The sequence below is a fragment of the Pan paniscus genome, chromosome X (assembly GCF_029289425.2).
Source record: "Pan paniscus chromosome X, NHGRI_mPanPan1-v2.0_pri, whole genome shotgun sequence".
NCBI classification, from domain to species: Eukaryota; Metazoa; Chordata; class Mammalia; order Primates; family Hominidae; genus Pan; species Pan paniscus.
This window is the reverse complement of record NC_073272.2, coordinates 34,608,463-34,627,209: the sequence shown is the minus strand read 5'-3', so window position 1 is coordinate 34,627,209 and position 18,747 is coordinate 34,608,463. Positions and strand designations below refer to the sequence as shown.

At 36.3% G+C, this 18,747-nt stretch overlaps 1 protein-coding gene across 1 annotated transcript in view; it reads left to right on the top strand.

The window, feature by feature from the left end:
- The window catches only part of DMD (dystrophin), a 2,218,635-nt gene that overhangs the window by 521,352 nt on the left and 1,678,536 nt on the right, over positions 1-18,747 (top strand). The window contains exons 5-7 of the mRNA XM_063601607.1: positions 186-278; positions 6,890-7,062; positions 13,899-14,017. Coding sequence (XP_063457677.1) covers positions 186-278; positions 6,890-7,062; positions 13,899-14,017 — 385 coding nt within the window. The remainder of the gene's footprint in view (positions 1-185; positions 279-6,889; positions 7,063-13,898; positions 14,018-18,747) is intronic.

Here is an 18,747-nt window from a genome sequence, read left to right as displayed (position 1 = left end):
CTTGTTTGTTATGGAAAGTGATTTTACACATGCATTTTTGTGTAATTTTTAGATTATTTTTAAAAAGCTTCAATGCTAAGTCTCTGAAAATAGCTAAATGTAATTACCTTCACGTTTTTATTATTATTATTGCAACTAGGCATTTGGTCTCTTTCCTTCAAATGTTTTACCCCTTTCTTTAACAGGTTGATTTAGTGAATATTGGAAGTACTGACATCGTAGATGGAAATCATAAACTGACTCTTGGTTTGATTTGGAATATAATCCTCCACTGGCAGGTAAGAATCCTGATGAATGGTTTCCTTTTCGGTAACATTAATCTTGTTTTTTAATTTTTACCCTTGATGTGTGAAACAAATGTGTATTTCTAACAATAACAAACCCTGCTCCATAGTGCTGCTTTTTAAATTGACACTACCATGTCGTCTGAAATGTTAAGGATCATCACGGAATAAAATAGGTTCTGGTACATTTACAGGAATATTTTTCAAAATTTTATTTCATTGAGTAAGTATAAGGTAAAAATACAAAGTCCCAATCATAGGTGAGTAGTGAGTAATTTTTTTCACAAATGTATGTTCTATAACTTGTCTATAAGTTAATTTAGTATGTTTTATTTTAATCACTACCAAAGGAATGAGGCTTTCTCAGTCTTGGGTATTCTTAACATAAATTATTGCCAATAAAAGATTAGTAGAATATGGGTATCTCTATCAATAAATGTGTGTAATACATACAAACTCCATAATGTGATGTGGAAATTATTTTTAAGTCACCTGAGCATAGGGTCTTCCGACTGTCTATTTGACCTCTGCAAAATGGGTTGAAGGATTTGTGGAAAAGATACAGACACACACCCGTGTGTGTGTGTGTGTGTGTGTAGTATATATGCGTATATATATAATGAGTGTCTATATATACACACATATATACAATATGCATGTGTGTATATACACACACTCATATCCACACATTATATATGTATATATAAGACCAACATGAACTTATATCCACTAATATTATCCACTCATTGTACATATATACATAATAGTATAATAATCATAATATGTATACATAATCATACATGAACTTATATCCACTAATATTTTCCACTCATTGTATATATATACATAATAGTAACCCGTTATACACATATGTATAAATATGTATGTGTGTATATATATATATATACCAACATGAACTTGAATTTAAACTTCCACAGTTACCATCTTAGTTGCATTTGGTATATTGCCACCCCTGTTCTGGGCCATGGTCCCTTCACTATCAAAAGAGTAAAAATAAAAATAAATGTGTATGTATTTCTTATCACGATTAAGTGGGAGAATATCTGCAAGGCACTCAGTGTAGTATACCACTTTTATTTGAGGTGTATCATATGACTTGTATTGATTGCTTAAAGTTTTCCACTCATTTAAAAAATTTGGAGGCTGAGAAATGACTGCTATTTTTACTGGTCGGGATTACTTTTTTATAAACCAGCTCCTTTGAAATGTAATTGTTAGACCATCAATGTACTCATTCTAAGTGTAAAATTCAATTTGCATCAATCTGGTTTAGTCTGATTCTTGGTAGCCTCTCAAACTATTTTGAGGGATGAATAATTCCCCCCCACCACGTTCATTAAAATTTGCAGGATATTTACAGAGTTATATAGCCATCATAGCAATCTAATTTTGGCACTTTTCCACCACCTTAAAAAGAAGTTTCTTCTCCATTTACAGTCATTTTTCACTCCCACCCCAGCCCTAGGCAATTGTCAATCTATTTCTGTCCATACGTATTTGCCTTTTTGGATATTTTATATCAATATAATACATGTTCTTTTGTGTCTGGCTTCTTTCAATGAGGGTAATAGTTCAGATCCAGCCCTAATGTAGCAGATATCATGGCTTCATTCGGTAAACTTGAATTTTTTTTTTTTTTTTTTTTTGAGAGAGAGTTGCTCTGTCGCCCAGGCTGGAGTGCAGTGGCGCGATCTCGGCTCACTGCAAGCTCCGCCTCCCGGGTTCCCGCCATTCTCCTGCCTCAGCCTCCCGAGTAGCTGGGACTACAGGCGCCCGCCACCACCCCCGGCTAATTTTTTTTTTGTATTTTTAGTAGAGACGGGGTTTCACCGTGTTAGCCAGGATGGTCTCGATCTCCTGACCTCGTGATCCTCCTGCCTCGGCCTCGCAAAGTGCTGGGATTGCAGGCATGAGCCACCGCGCCCGGCTTGAATTTTAACTTGAATTGTAGATTGCTCTTGCTCAGAGTCAAATAGTGAGTAGACACAAAGAGTACCTATTAAATTCAGCAGCCATGTTGCTCTCCTAATTGGCCCCCATATATTTTTATTCCAAATTCTCTGAACAGGCTTAATGCTACTTTACAACAGTAAGCGGGGAGAGGGGAAGAGAAAGATCGGGAATTAATATGTGCTGGCAACAAAGAATAGCTCATAGGAGCCTTAAGTGAGCCCAAGTTGGCCGATTTTCAGCCCGTTCCATATAGTGATGGTGTCAAATAGAACCAGCAAGCAACATACCCCATCTCTCCCCAAACTGCTTTTCATAGGTTGCTCAGTACTTCTGAAAATATCTTGAGGAAGGAACACTTTTCCCCTAATCCATTGTATGTAAGATAGAATAAAACCAAAGCGTTACAAAAATAAGACGCCCAACACCCATGCTTCCTCCTTTATTATTAAATACAATAGACATAAATGGTACTCTGTAAAATCGCTACATAAGTTTCTTGATGCACGCTGAATTGTTGACTTTATCTTATGGCATAGTAACAAATAATTCCTAGAGTGAATCCAGTTTGCAGATACCGCTTTGCGTAAGACAGATGTAAGTTTTGACAAAGCCAGCAGAAGAACTCAAGCATGCACAGAGCTCCAAAAGGCACTCTGAACTGTATTTATTGTTTATACTACTTCTTATATGACCTTACCATTTTAAAAAATATCCTGAAGCCCTTTCCAACTCCATCTGAACTAGTCCAAGATAAGCTTTCAAGACTATTATGTCTGATAATTTCTTCACTTGCTTGCAAGTTGTTCATTTTTTATTATTTTTTTATTTTTTATTTTTGAGATGGAGTCTCGCTCTGTCATCCAGGCTGGAGTGCAGTGGCGCGATCTCTGCTCACTGCAAGCTCCGCCTCCTGGGTTCCCGCCATTCTCTTGCCTCAGCCTCCCAAGTAGCTGGGACTACAGGCGCCCGCCACCACGCCCGGCTAATTTTTTGTATTTTGTTCAGTAGAGATGGGGTTTCACCGTGTTAGCCAGGATGGTCTCGATCTCCTGACCTTGTGATCCGCCCGTCTCGGCCTCCCAAAGTGTTGGGATTATAGGCGTGAGCCACCGCACCCAGCCCATTTTTCATTATTAGCATGTGGAGGCGCTTTTGCATTGAGGAATATCAGAAGGAATGCTTTTTAAATCTTTGTCTGAGACCTCTCTTATAGCCTGTTGTTTTTCATTTATGCCCTTGAATCACCATATCCTTGAGACTGCAAGACTGTAGACTCTTCCCAGCCTCTGCTTACTTATCTCATCTCTCTTATATCACACTGTCCTGTTCTAAAACTATTAAGCACACTTTGAAAAATTATCTTGCTCAGTGTTCTTCATCATAATCCAGTGAATATAAAAATGTTTTTTTTTCTTTTTTTTCTTTTACACCAACATTACATATTTTCCTTCCTATTAAATGGTAGAAGCCCTTGAATTTCAGCAAAGATTAAAGGACATTTTGGTCAACTTAATGTACATTCTAGATCTATCAGATAAAGAGCAGCATTTACAGATAGAACCATGTTGGCCCCTTTTTCTAATGCCACATACTATGTTATTAATAGTGCCATGGAGGACTTCTCATTGAACTTGTGAAAACTCAGGAATGCAAACTCTGTTTTCCTATTACTGTTTTTCCAGTGTCCATCTCAAATAAAATTGCTAGCCTAAAACAGTAACGCATATTTTGTAACATAGGCAGCTTTGAACAAAATTGCAAAGCATATAACATGTGTTTGGCATCTTTTTCTTCCTTCTTAAGTGCAATCCATTTTTTTCAGAGTGCTAAACTTGGCTCTGGCAACCAGCTGGTTATAATAACAAATCTTGCTAACAGTGGTGAGCTATCAGAAGTCAGGTCCATACTTTTACTGGACAATTCAAGGGATGTACTTAATGGCAACGCTAATTCACTTTAGAATGTTCATATTATTGATACAATTTGCAATTACAGGAGAATGATGACGTTTGCACTGCTGAAAGCCATCCCTGTAAATTCCTGCCTACCAAGTCACTTCTGTGCAAGACAGTTCTTGCTCTGCTCTTCTGCAGAGCTTCACAGAAACTATCCTTACCATATAAGATTATTCCTACCCTCTTCATTTCTATTCCTCTGCTGCAACTTCTTTTAATCACAGTCTGGGTTCTGGGGAGTAGACTTTGGAGTTGAGTTTGGCAGGCAGCATGTTTATTAAGCCATGCCCTGGAAAAAAAAAAAAAAACACCTGTAGAAGGGCAGAGGTGACAGGAGTGGAAAGAGGAAGAACTAGAGCTGTGACGTAGACCCTATGACACACTTATTCAAATCCCATAGACAACTTGCAGCTAGGATGACCCCTCAGAGTTGTCTCAAATGGGGTTAAAATGGCTGAGTGTTTATACTATGCCCCTTCATCAGTCAATAGTAGTGGGTTGCCCTAGAAAGGGTGTGACATTGGCTGGCAGGACTCTGCAACTCAGGTGGTACCTGAGAGAACTAACAACTAGAAGCTGCCTGACCACAGCTGGAGCAACACGCCCTTCCTTGAAGGTCAATCTTGGTGGTGCACCTCCATGTCCATCATGCCTTCTTGGCCCAGTTAACTCCTAGTCATTTTTAAAAATCACTGCTCAAAGACATTTCAACTTTTTTCCTTTTAAAAATTGATTTATAGTTGTATGCGCGCACACACACAAATACATCTGTTTAAATTGAGCCTCCTTTAGAGACAGTGAGACCTGAGGACGGGACAGTTTTCTGTTTACAGGCTCACCTTTGGGACCAGCTCAGTGATTTTTTGATAACTGCCTTTTATGTAGGAAAAGGAGACATGATTATCATACATTGCCCTTTATTATTTTCTTTTGTCTGAGCAACATTTGCACCTAAGTAGAAGCAATAACAGCGAGGCTGAGGCTGATAAGCTGAATTAGTGACATAATGATGCTATAAAGGAGTTTTGGATTGAATACTTTGTTGTCCTTTAACGTTATGCACATAGAGGGCAGACTGGTCAAGCATTTCACAAATGAATCACATTCATCATTGGAGGATTGCTTGATTATTGCAAATCCATTACCACCATTAAGCCACTATCTGCTGATTCCAACCCTAATTTAGCACATGACACAAAATACACCTCCTGCAGTCACTGTACATAAAGGTTGAGCAATTTATAATTTTAGAATATGAGACAAATTACATAATTATTTGACCTGTATTCACTGAGTAACTGACTAAATAAGTAGGTCAAGAAGGAATTAGGAAAACTTGGATAATCCACTCCTAAATAATAGGCTTAGTTATCAAGGGATTGTGACAGATACATGCAAAGATTTCATATCTCCGAATCATTGCTGTGTTTACAAAGCATCATCTCAAATCTTTTAAAAGTATGTTAAAATGAGATTTAGTAGTATATCCTAAAATTTGCATTTATTTTTTAATAAAAAGATGACTAACATTGGAGATGTTAAAATATGCATTTACCCCAAAGGCGTTTGTTAACTTCTATATGGATGAAAAAATAAAATTGTCATATTTAGAATGCACAATAAATATTCATCATCTGATCAAATGTTGATAGTATATGAACCTTAACCTTCCCAGAAGGAAAGTGCTTAGTGGTACAGACTGATCACTTTTACATAGATGTCTTCTTCCAGCATCTCATAAGGGGCTTATATTTAAAAAGCAGTCTTTAATAAATAATAATTCTTTAATAAAAGATGTAGACAGTTTTTTCTATGAAGCGTCACTGCATTCATGAAACTTAGAAAAAATGCTTAGAATGGATTTCTGCATCAGATGACTCAGAAGAATTAAACTTGATAATCTGTTGAATAACATCTGCACATGCACGAAGCCTATGAGACAATCAAATACATGGAAACCAAGTAATGAAAATAGAACCAAGGCTACATATGTACAGCTAGCTCTTAGGGATGAATATTTCCTTCCTTTGTTGTTTTTTTTCTTTATTTTAGGTAGGCAAACATTTCTGTCTTCTTTTCAGTTCAGCTAATAAATATAACTTGCGTTAAATGATGGTGTGAAATCAGGGGTTTTATTTGACCATATTTTGTACTTTGATCTTACACTAACCTTGCATGTAAGATACACAGAAATGAGGCCTAGAAGAGGTTAAGCAACTTGTCCAATTACCACAATTAATAGCAAAGGCAAAATTTGAACATATACTTTAAAAAACAATTATGTATAGTATTCCTCCTATCCAAAAAGCGCTTTTATATCTTAAGTCCTTGGTTAACAATAAGCCTAATGTTTTATACACTGTCCTCTTTAGCTTGTTCATTGAAAGCTAGAAGGTGAGCAATTCTATAAACAGTAAATGTTGGGTCTAATATGGCAGAATCCAGGAGTAATAGTGACCACATTCAGTAAATGGTATGGCATAGATACCAATGAATCAGAATAGACTCCTAGCCTTTGAGAATAGACTTAACTTCTGGTAGAATCTATTATGTCTCATTACTAATTGGCCCTAAAATTTCTGTTTATCACTGAAGATCAAGGATATTCATATTTAAGTTTGCATGGTTCTTGCTCAAGGAATGCATTTTCTTATGAAAATTTATTTCCACATGTAGGTCAAAAATGTAATGAAAAATATCATGGCTGGATTGCAACAAACCAACAGTGAAAAGATTCTCCTGAGCTGGGTCCGACAATCAACTCGTAATTATCCACAGGTTAATGTAATCAACTTCACCACCAGCTGGTCTGATGGCCTGGCTTTGAATGCTCTCATCCATAGTCATAGGTAAGAAGATTACTGAGACATTAAATAACTTGTAAAAGTGGTGATTTAGACTCTGATGACATATTTTTCCCCAGTATGGTTCCAGATCATGTCCTACTTTACAACATGTTATGTACATTGACCACATTGATCTAACGTTCCATTGGAATGAACTAATTAAGAATATTTTCCAGTGTTCTATGTGATACATATAATTCAGTTGTTGAAACATTAACATTAGCGGAGTGTGAAAGTGGTTATAGTGGAGGGGGAGAGTATCAATATGTTTGACACTGGGACTCCCAGTAAATCCAGGTTGTATTCTAACTTTGCTGAGAATGGGGTTGGTCTTTTTATACAGATAATGTGTTTGTATAAGCCTAAACTATACAGGTAAAAATGATACTAGATCTCATGTGAGTAGTTGTAGTTAAATTAATTACCATCATCAGATAAGTAGTGTGGAGAAAGAAACATCTGTCTTATCAGATACACACTTTGATATCAAACACCATAAAGCCCTGTATACTTTGTTCTAGTTCAGGGTCATAAGATGCTCAGAGCATTTTAGTAACCAAGACAAAGAGCAGAACACAATTAATTGTATGACGCAATGTTCAGAATACCAACAGAAACAATTGCTCTGGAACAGCAAATCAATTGCTATAAAGCAAGAGAGAGATCTTTTGTGGATTTTAATAAAAAGAATTCACTGTAATACAGTGAACCAAAGTCCTTAACTATATTCCATTCAACATTATATTTAAGATGAAAAAGAAGATTTTTTTTGCTTTTCTTGTGTAAAGTTCAGTAAATGAATTAATAACAGTTCAAGAAAAAGCAAAGCGGTGTAGGAAATACATATGTATATGTACACATACACTTAGAGATACAATATATACTATATGCCATATATACTACACCATTTATACTCTGTATATATGTATATATGTGTGTGTGTGTATATATATATATATATATATATATATATATATATATATATGCGTGTGTGTGTGTATTTGAGAGAGAGGGACTACAGTCACTCTATTTTGGTCTTCCTGTTACCCATTTCATTTACCCAACCCAGGGCTAAATGCATTGCCTAATTAACTGTTTAAAATGTCACTGGACTGCATCTTGCCTAATTTTCAGTGCAAGTTATGTTTTCTCACTTTGATTTTTTTTTTTTTTTGACCACTCTACCATTTTCCTATGCCAATCCTGCTTCTAGAAAAGCTCAGAATATGAATTTTCTCTAAGGTAAAGCTCAGTCCAAGAGCAAACACATTTCAAATAAGCATCTTTGTCAGGTGTCTTGCTCCAGCTGGATGTAATTAACCCCATCCCGACTGGGTTTCCAGGTGAATTACTCAGCAACCTGATTTAGAATAGAGGCAGACATGCATTCAAATGTCACGTTAAGCAATGTTAACATTGTTTCTCGTATGACAGAAGAAAATGTTTCCACAGCCTCAATACAGTTAGATGAGAAGGGATAGAGACATTCTGTCTGTGTTTTAAGTCAATGCTCATTTATGCAGCCACATGCTTAACACTAAGGGCCTGAAAATATTGATTTTGCTGTTCATGTACACATTTGCAGATGAATAAAAATATCAAGGATCAGGTTATGTGGTCCTTGTTGGCTCTCTAACGTTTTTTCCTTCAAGTGGAAGACTTCAATCCTGCAAGCATGTTCCCACTCTATATTTGTTAATATTCTATTTAATGATTTCTGAATACATTTGTAGGTAATACAGTAAACATACCCAAATTGCCCTGTTTTATCTGTCCCTGACCCACTCTTTCTCTGTCAAAATATCCTCATTTATATACTCTCTCCTGTCATATTGGATGAATCATCAGTAACTCTCTTTATGTATTACATGGTTACTTTTCAAGAGGTTCTTCACAGTTGTTTAATGCTCTTTCATGAATCATCTCCCCCTTCTTTTTGTATTTGACAGATGTTCATATTCTTTATCTAAAGAAAAAAATGGTTGAACTCTCTGTTCCATAGCGATTGTCATTGGCACAATTAGGAATGTCATGAGGTGCCCTCATTTCAATAATTGAGTGGTTCAACTATACAGAACAAAGACATGTAGTTAATATAGAGCATAAGGATTGACTAAGGGTCATGGCAGTTGTGTGATAAAACACAAAGTCCACTACAATACCCTTCAAAGTAAGCCAGATTTCTACTTTTTGTGTTAAAACCCAATGATAATTGCTTAGAAATATGTACAAAAGATGCAGATAAAATTACAATAACTATAAAGTTACAATTGTCTTCCTAAATCCTTATTTTAGTTGTATTACCACAGCAAATTAGAAGCAGACGAACACTAGAATCAGGAGCAAAGGGAAAACAGAAACGCAATGTGTCTTCATGACCCCAATCTTAATTATCACATTTCAATTCTTAGATGCAGTCACTGTCAGCTACTTGTACTTTGGTTCCTGATGGTTATAATAATATGTGTGATAATGTTTCTACTTGGTGACAAACTAATTTCTAACAGTATAGGTATTGACTCCATAGTATGAAAACCAGCCATATTATGTTTCATCCCCAGGTATTTCCTAATTTTATTACTTATAATCATTTTATACTTGTAATTTTTGCTTTTATTACATTAAATGGTATGAGTATACCTCTTTTTAAATTTTTACCAAGTTTACAAAGGAACTTTTGACCAATATGAAAAACGACAAAATCATCACACATCCTTACTCTCGCCTCTTCTCCACCTCCCATTTCGGATTACATTCTGTTTGCATCAGTAGTATTTGTAACATTTATATCAGTTCTGTAAAGATAGGTGTTTTTGGCTTGAGTCTGTAAATTGAAAATACATCACTCTTCTTATATAAATGTAATTAACATTACAGCAAAGTAATAGAAACGAATGTTTTTAAACAATTATTATTTTGTAGACACCGTTCTAGGTAAAATATTCAATCAAGTTCCATGACGTAGATGCTGTCATTTTACCCATCTCACAAATATATAAATTGAGTCATAGAGAGGTTATGTAATTTACCTAAAAGTGTTTGGCTAACATGTGGTGGAGCTAGGATTTAAATTTACACTATCCTAATCATGGTGTTGATTTAATTAAAAATCTGGTGATCCTTGGTTGCAAGTCAATAAATTATGGTCCAGGTTAACATCAAATGCTGTGTGGGTTTCCTTCATAGTTGGTTAGTTTTACAATTTTTATGCATTTGAAAGTCATAGATATTTAAAATGTTAATTAATTTTAATAGTATAAAAGAATTCAATTCATTTTTAATGCTAGACGTGACCTCAAAGGCCTTTTGGTGCAATGCTTTTTGAATGAGAATGCCAAAGCTCAAATAAATTGTATGACTTAGATAAGATATCCACACACTCAGTTGGTTAGTTAGTGGCCAAGGAAATGGGGAAGGTAAGACAAGGGAATACAGCACGAATACATAAGCAATGCTCTTTTTTCTCATACTCATTTTAACCTTGTATACTATGCCATAGATGAGAAAACTAGTTTCTCATATGTTCCCACCTATGTTCTTTTTTTACTCCCATTGCCTACAAAAAAAAATGAAGATAAGGCAGAGTGTGCATCGTGAACTTAAAAGTCCCCTAAATATTCTACAATTTTTTAATTTTTTAATATATTTTTCATAACAAAGGCATTATCCAATTTGTAAATAAGCTAGTTTCCATAAGCTTGTTAGCTGTTAGGGGTATTGGAAAATATGGAGGGATTCGATTTCCTAATAATTGTAAAAATTCTGGTGTATTAACTAGAGTAGAAGCAATTAAGAAGAAACCGATAAACCTATACCTTTATTTATATATTTTTTTGAGACGGAGTCTCGCTCTGTTGCACAGGCTAGAGCGCAGTGGGCCAACCTTGGCTCACTGCAACCTCCACTTACCAGGTTCAAGCGATTCTACTGCCTCAGCCTCCTGAGTAGCTGGGACTATAGGCACGAGCCACCATCCCCTGCTAATTTTTGTATTTTTAGTAGTGTCGGGGTTTTACCATGTTGTCCAGGCTGGTCTCGAAATCCTGGCCTCAGGTGATCGACCCGTCTCGGCCTCCCAAAGTGCTGGGAGTATAGGCGGGAGCCACTGCGCCTGGCCAATTTTGAATTACAGTTTTAGAAAAATAACAGCTAAACTACCTTTGTAACTTTTCTTTTGTCTTTTTCGTTATTTTGTTTTTTTGTTTTTGCATAGCATGAGCTTTTAAACAGGAGTCCATTAATAGATTCAAATATTCTAAAACTGTATGTAGACTCTGTTCACAGATATGGAGAGTTTTTTTGTAGGAGTAGAAGTTTCATAGCTCTCAACAGATTCTCAAAGGTGTCTGTGATTCAGAATAGGTGAAGAACCACTTGACTAATGATTTCCAGTGCTGTTGGGATAAATTATAATACGTTAACAGCCAACACCTTATGCAAACTCAGCCAGTTTCTTTCTCTTAAACCTATCTCCCACCACTTGATACTTAGAATCTTCCAATGGAGCCAGGCCTGTGAGGTCTTGATTATCTGAGCATGTTTTGCTTTTTTCCTTCCCTAAGAACTTTAATTCTCTAATACTCACACAACTTAGAATTCTATTATCAATACTTTTTTTTATGCAAGTCGAAACGTCTATTTAATCTGTCTTTCAGCCTCAGAAAACTTTCTTGACCGCTTCAGATTTTACAAAACATTTTCTTATTGTCTGTGTTTTTCCACATTTAGAGTTTAATTAATTCACATGGCTTCTTCATTTTTCTTGCTCATCAAATTTAAAATCCTTATAAGACAAGAACTGCCTCTTACACTCCTTTGCATTTTCTCTATTATCAAGTAACATGGTATGTATGTTTCATGTGCTCATCCATTCTCTCGTGTAGTTGATAAATATTTCTTGAGCCTTTATTTTGTGTCAGGCTAGGTTTCCAGCAGTGAACAAAATAGGCAATAAAAGATTGTACATTCTAGTGGAAGAGAAAGATACACAGAGAAATTTAATTAAATTATATAATACGTTAAGTAGTAAGTGCTAATGAGAATAGTATAAAGCAGATAAGGAGAAAGAAAATAAGTATATGTGAGTTTGATTTGAGGCATGCAATTTTCTTTCATTTATCTATTTAGGAGACTGGTTGTTGCTCAGTCACCCAGGCTGGAGTGCAGTGGTAAAATCATGGCTCACTATAGCCACCCAGGCTCAAGTGATTCTCCAACCTCAGCCTCCTGAGTAGCTGGGACCACAGGGGCATGCAGCACACTTGGCTATTTTTTTTTTTTTTTTTAAAGTTGTAGAGACCAGGTCTCACTATGTGGTTCAGGTTGGTCTCTAACTCCTGGCCTCAAGCAAATCCTTCAGCCTCAGCCTCCCAAAGTGCTTGGTTTACAGGTGTGAGCCAAGGTGCCTGGCCAGCATGCAATTTTAGATAGGGCTTGGGCAGGGAAGAACTTATCAGTGATGTGATTTTCGAGTAAAGACCCAATGGAAGTAAAGGAGTGAGCCATGTTTATGTCTTCGAAAAGCGAATTCCAAATCCAAGTGCAGGAAACTATGGATCCTGTTTATGGAATATGAGGAAAGAGACCAGAAATAAAATCAGAGAGTTAATAGGGACCTGGACCCTGTTGGACTTCGTAGATCACATGAAATACGTAATTTGTACTTCTGCTAATGCAGAGATTTGAGAAGACGGATATGATGAAACATGTTAACAGATCACTCTGGCAACTCTGCTGTGCACTGATTAACGCAGGCAAGAGTGAGAGAAGAGGGAACAGTTATGAGGCTATTGTGATGATTCATGCAAGATAAAATGGATTTTGGACTAGAGTGATAGCAGTGAGGATAGTCAGAAGCAGTCAAATTCTGCATACATTTTGAATTAAATGTCGTGTGAGAGTAAAATAGTCATTAAGGATGACTCCAAGGGTTTTTATCTGAGCAACTGCAATTTTAATCACGTTGTTCATTATTGAGGAAGGGAGAACAGCAAGAAAAGTAGGTAGGTTTGGGGGAGTATGATGAGGATAAATATCAGAAGCTCAGTTCAGGACACTTGAAGCTTGTGATTACTAAATGGAGATAATGAGTATTTAGAAGAATCTATAATTTGAAGTTTAGGGAAGAGGTCTGGGTTAGACTTATAAAACTGGGCATTACCAGTAAATGCCTGGTATTGAAATCCACGAGACCGGATGAGATAGATAAATTTTTGTTGCTTGGATAAGCTAGCGTAGATTATTTGTCATCTTCAGGATTTTCTTTTTTCCCCACATCTTTATTGCTGTATAATTGACAAATAAACGTTGTATGTATTTAAGGTATACATCCTCAGCATTCTTTTTTGATACAGGGTTTCACTCTGTTGCCCAGGCTAGAGTACAGTGGCACGATTATGGTTCACTGAACCCTCAACCTCCCTGGGCTCAGGTGATCCTCCCACTTCAGCCTTCTGAGTAGTTGGAACTGTAGGCATGTGACACCACACCCAGCTAGTTTTTCTTTCTTTCTTTCTTTCTTTTTTTTTTTTTTGTAGAAACAGGGTTTCACCAAATTGTCTAGGCTGGTCTCGAACTTCTTGGCTCAAAGGATCTGCCCACCTCCATCTCCCAAATTGTTGAGATTACAGGCATGAGCCACCACACCCAATGAGATCTTCCATTAAAATTATGACTTGTTTAAATAGAAATGTTTTAAAGGGTAAATGAATTGCACTCAAGACTTAAGGACTATGGGCATTGGTTGTCAATGAAAATTAAGCATGGAAGTAAATCTCATGGAACATTCTAGATTGATTCATATTTGTCTTTGTGTATGTGTGTATGTTTATGTGTTTTAGGCCAGACCTATTTGACTGGAATAGTGTGGTTTGCCAGCAGTCAGCCACACAACGACTGGAACATGCATTCAACATCGCCAGATATCAATTAGGCATAGAGAAACTACTCGATCCTGAAGGTTGGTAAATTTCTGGACTACCACTGCTTTTAGTATGGTAAAGTTTAATGTTTTCATCTGAGACTTGTCATTTCTACACAAAATACAAAACTACATATCTTAAGTTTTCCAATACTGTAGATATATTTAAAATGTTCAGCCTTCTTGCACTATATTATGAATTGTCTTATTTAATTCTAGTTCTCAAAATACCAGTATCTAAAATTGCAGTGAAGACTTTTAGGAAAAAAGCCTTTAAAATGTATATGCCCTATGGATGGAGCATACTGCATTTGGAGTGCATTGACTCCAAATAATTATAAAAAGTTAAAGTTTTGCTTATGCTACCAAGAGATTTGATAGAGTAATCAGCTATAATTAATTAGCTACTCTTGCCAATTTCATTCATATACTCTATAAAAGGCAACATGGTTTACTATTTAAATCAGGAAATCTATTCCTGCCACTACTTCTGTTGTAATTTTTCACTCTGGGGAGATCCTCTGTTGGATGGTTACTCATTTTCTGCTTCTTTAGTTGATAGGCAGAAGTGTATTTATATTTTTATTATATTACACTTCAATAACTTTGACTCTTATCTCTGGTGCTACATAGTCTTACCTTCCAGACGTAGAGATTACAGGGATAATAACACTGTGACCGCTACTCTTCTTCTAGTCTATGAAGTACACTTTTTGCCATGCCAATTTTGAAATGGTAGCCTCTGTTCTCAGTTCTCAAGGCTTTACTACACTCTAAAATCAGGAGTTGGAAAAGTGAAGTCAGTGGGATTGAAGATGATATTTGGGTAGAAGCTGTTCTACAATAGAAGCTGATAATTAAATGTTTTTGGGAATATTAAATCGATTTCATCAATTCCAAAACAGGAGATCTTTCAATATGGATGGTAGGTCCCATCAAGAAAAGCTCAAAAATGACTGAGAAGACAGCCTTTTGCCAGTGAATTTATTATCAACCAGAATCTAGTACTCAGTTTTGCAGACGCAGAAGCCTGATTGCCTCAGATCATCTAGCAGATCCACATTGGGGTGGGAGGAGTTAACTTTAAGTTTAAAAAGTGATATATAAATAAAAATGGAAATTCAGTAATCTTAAATGAGATATAACAAGCAGCAGAATATTCACATACAACTGACAAATATATTGCTCTTGATAAGCACATGTACTTGGGAAAGCAAATTACAACAAAAATGTTAGTTTGTGAAGTTGGGATCAGATTAAGTTGACTTGAAATGTTTCTTCTCCTTTGGATAATGCATGGCTGAACACTGAATACTGTAACCCCTTTTTATTGCTTCTATACACGATAGTATCCCTCCTACCCCTGTTTTTAGCTCTAAGGGAGAAACCATTAATCCTACGTCCTTAGTTTGCAGTATAGGGGAGGATTACTTTACTATTGACTCGTAGTACACATTTGTATGTTTTCTCTTAGTTCAGTGAGGTAGAAAGGGCAGACGTAATGAAAATACGGACTTCAACCTCTGAGGATAAAGAGCTATACTGTATGAATTTGAAAGATAAGGCTGTTAATATGTTTGTTTTTTATTGAATCACATATGGTCAGTTCCCATTATTGGGGTGTATGCTCTAGTTATTCTTGTGTGTGTCCTATCCTTTCATAAAACAGTAAGAGAAGATTTAAAATAGATATTTTTCTTATTAAGTGACAAAATGGCTTTTGACCTCTAGTGCTCCTTTGAACTTACAGAATAGGAGTGCCTAAATGGGCATCCACATCATAATCAGAAAATAGGTTAATATATACACCTATGTATATATCCACAAAAAATTTAAATGAATAAAAACAATTTTAAAAAGTAGGTTGACAAGCCTGTAATCAGAAAAAGGCAGGTACATGAATAGTGTATTTTATAGCTAAAAGAGTCTGGTATACCTAACTCCATATGCTCTCCTAAGTGGGAAGTATATGTAGAAAGGTACATTGTATAGCCTATAAGATCACCATTTTACTGTCTCAAACTTCAACAATTTAAAATCAACAAAATGTAATATGAAATACAGGCTGATTAATGAAGGTCCAGCCACTGCTTATGGTCTCGTTTTGCCAATAAAATCTCATATCTGTAAAGCCTTTCTATATATAGACTCTTCCAATTGAAAGAGCATCTTATCGCTTAAACAGGTTCCTGTTTATTTGCGTAGAGGTGTTTGTAGTATTCTCTGATGATAGTTTGTATTTCTGTGGGATCAGTGGTGATATCCCCTTTATCATTTTTTATTGTGTCTATTTGATTCTTCTCTATTTTTCTTTATTAGTCTATCTAGCAGTCTATTTTGTTAATCTCTTCAAAAAAACACCTCCTGGATTCGTTGATTTTTTTTTTTTTTTTTTTTAAATGTTTCCGTCTCCTTCAATTCTGCTCTGATCTTAGTTTTTTCTTGTCTTCTGCTAGCTTTTGATTTGCTTGCTCTGGCTTCTCTAGTTCTTTCAATTGTGATGTTAGGGTGTTGATTTTAGATCTTTCCCGCTTTCTCCTGTGGGCATTTAGTGCTGTAAATTTCCCTCTAAACACTGCTTTAGCTGTGTCCCAGAGATTCTGGCACATTGTATCTTTGTTCTCATTGGTTTCAAAGAACTTCTTTATTTCTGTCTGAATTCTGTTATTTACCCAGTAGTTATTCAGAATCAGATTGTTCAGTTTCTATGTAGTTGTGCAGTTTTGAGTGAGTTTCTTAATCCTGAGTTCTAATTTGTTTGCACAGTGGTCTGAGAGGTTGGTTGTTATGATTTTCCTTCTTTTGCATTTGCTGAGGAGTGTTTTACTTCTAATTATGTGATCAATTTTAGAATAAGTGTGATGTGGTGCTGAGAAGAATGTATATTCTGTTGATTTGGGGTGGAGAGTTCTGTAGATGTCTGTGAAGTCCACTTGGTCCAGAGCTGAGTTCAAGTCCTGAACATCCTTGTTAATTTTCTGTCTCGTTGATCTAATGTTCGCAGTGGGGTGTTAAAGTCTCCCACTATTATTGTTTGGGAGTCTGTCTCTATGTAGGTCTCTAAGAACTTGCTTTATGAATCTGGGTGCTCCTGTATTGGGTGCATATATATTTAGGATAGTTAGGACTTCTTATTGCATTGATCCCTTTACCATTATGTAATGCCTTTCTTTGTCTTTTTTTTAAAAATCTTTGTTAGTTTAAAGTCTATTTTATCAGAGGATAGAATTGCAACCCCTGCTTTTATTTTTTTTTGCTTTCTATTTGCTTGGTAAACATTCCTCTATCCTTTTATTTTTAGCCTATGTGTGTCTTTGCACGTGAGATTGCTCGCCTGACTACATCACACCAATTGGTCTTGACTCTTCATCCAATTTGCCAGTCTGTGTCTTTTAATTGGGGCATTTAGCCCATTTACATTTAAGGTTAATATTGTTATGTGTAAATTTGATCCTGTCTTTATGATGCTAGCTGGTTATTTTGCTTGTTAGTTGATGCAGTTTCTTCATGGTGTCGATGGTGTTTACAATTTGGTATGCTTCTGCAGTGGCTGGTACTGGTCTGTCCTTGCCATATTTAGTGCTTCCTGAAGGAGGTCTTGTAAGACAGGCCTGGTGGTGACAAAATCTCTCAGCATTTGCTCATCTGTAAAGCATTCTATTTCTCCTTCGCTTATGAAGCTTAGTTCGACTGGCTATGAAATTCTGAGTTAAAAATTATTTTAAGAATGTTGAATATTGGCCCCTCCTCTCTTCTGGCTTGTAGGGTTTCTGCAGAAAGATCTGCTGTTAGTCTGATGGGCTTCCCTTTGTGGGTAAGCCGACCTTTCTCTTTGACTGTCCTTAACATTTTTTCCTTCATTTCAACCTTGGTGAATCTGATGATTATGTGTCTTGGGGTTGCTCTTTTTGAGGAGTATTTTTGTGGATGTTCTCTGTATTTCCTAAATTTGAATGGTGGGCTGTCTTGCTAGGTTGGGAAAGTTCGCCAGGATAATATCCTGAAGAATGTTTTCCCAGGTATGCTAATCAAACTTAGGTTTTGTCTTTTCACATAGTCCCATATTTCGTGGAGGCTTTGTTCATTCCTTTTCATTCTTTTTTCTCTAATCTTCTCTTCACACTTTATTTCATTAAGTTGATCTTCAATCTCTGATATCTTTTGTTCTGCTGGATCGATTGAGCTATTGATACTTGTGTATGCTTCATGAAGTTCTTGTGCTGTGTTTTTCAGTTCCATCAGGTCATTTATGGTTTTGTCTAAACTGGTTATTGTAGTTAGCAACTCCTCTAACCTTTTTTCAAGGTTCTTAGCTTCCTTCCATTGGGTTAGAACATGCTCCTTTAGCTTGGAGGAGTTTATTACCCACCTTCTGAAGCCTACTTATGTCAATTCGTCATACTCATTCTCCATCCAGTTTTGTTCTCTTGTTGGTGAGGAGTTGTGATCCTTTGGAGGAGAAGAGGTTTTGGAATTTTTAGCCTTTTTGTGCTGGTTTTTCCTCATCTTTGTGGATTTATCTACCTTTGGTCTTTGACATTGGTGACTTTCAGATGGGGTTTCTGAGTGGATGTCCTTTTTGTTGATGCTATTCCTTTCTGTTTGAGTTTTCCTTCAAGCAGGCCCCCCTGCTGCAGGTTTGCTGGAGTTTACTGGAGGTCCACTCTAGACCCTGTTTGCCTGGGTATCACCAGCAGAGACTGCAGAACAGCAAAGATTGCTGCCTGTTCCATCCTCTGGAAGTTTCGTCCCAGAGGGGCACCCACCAG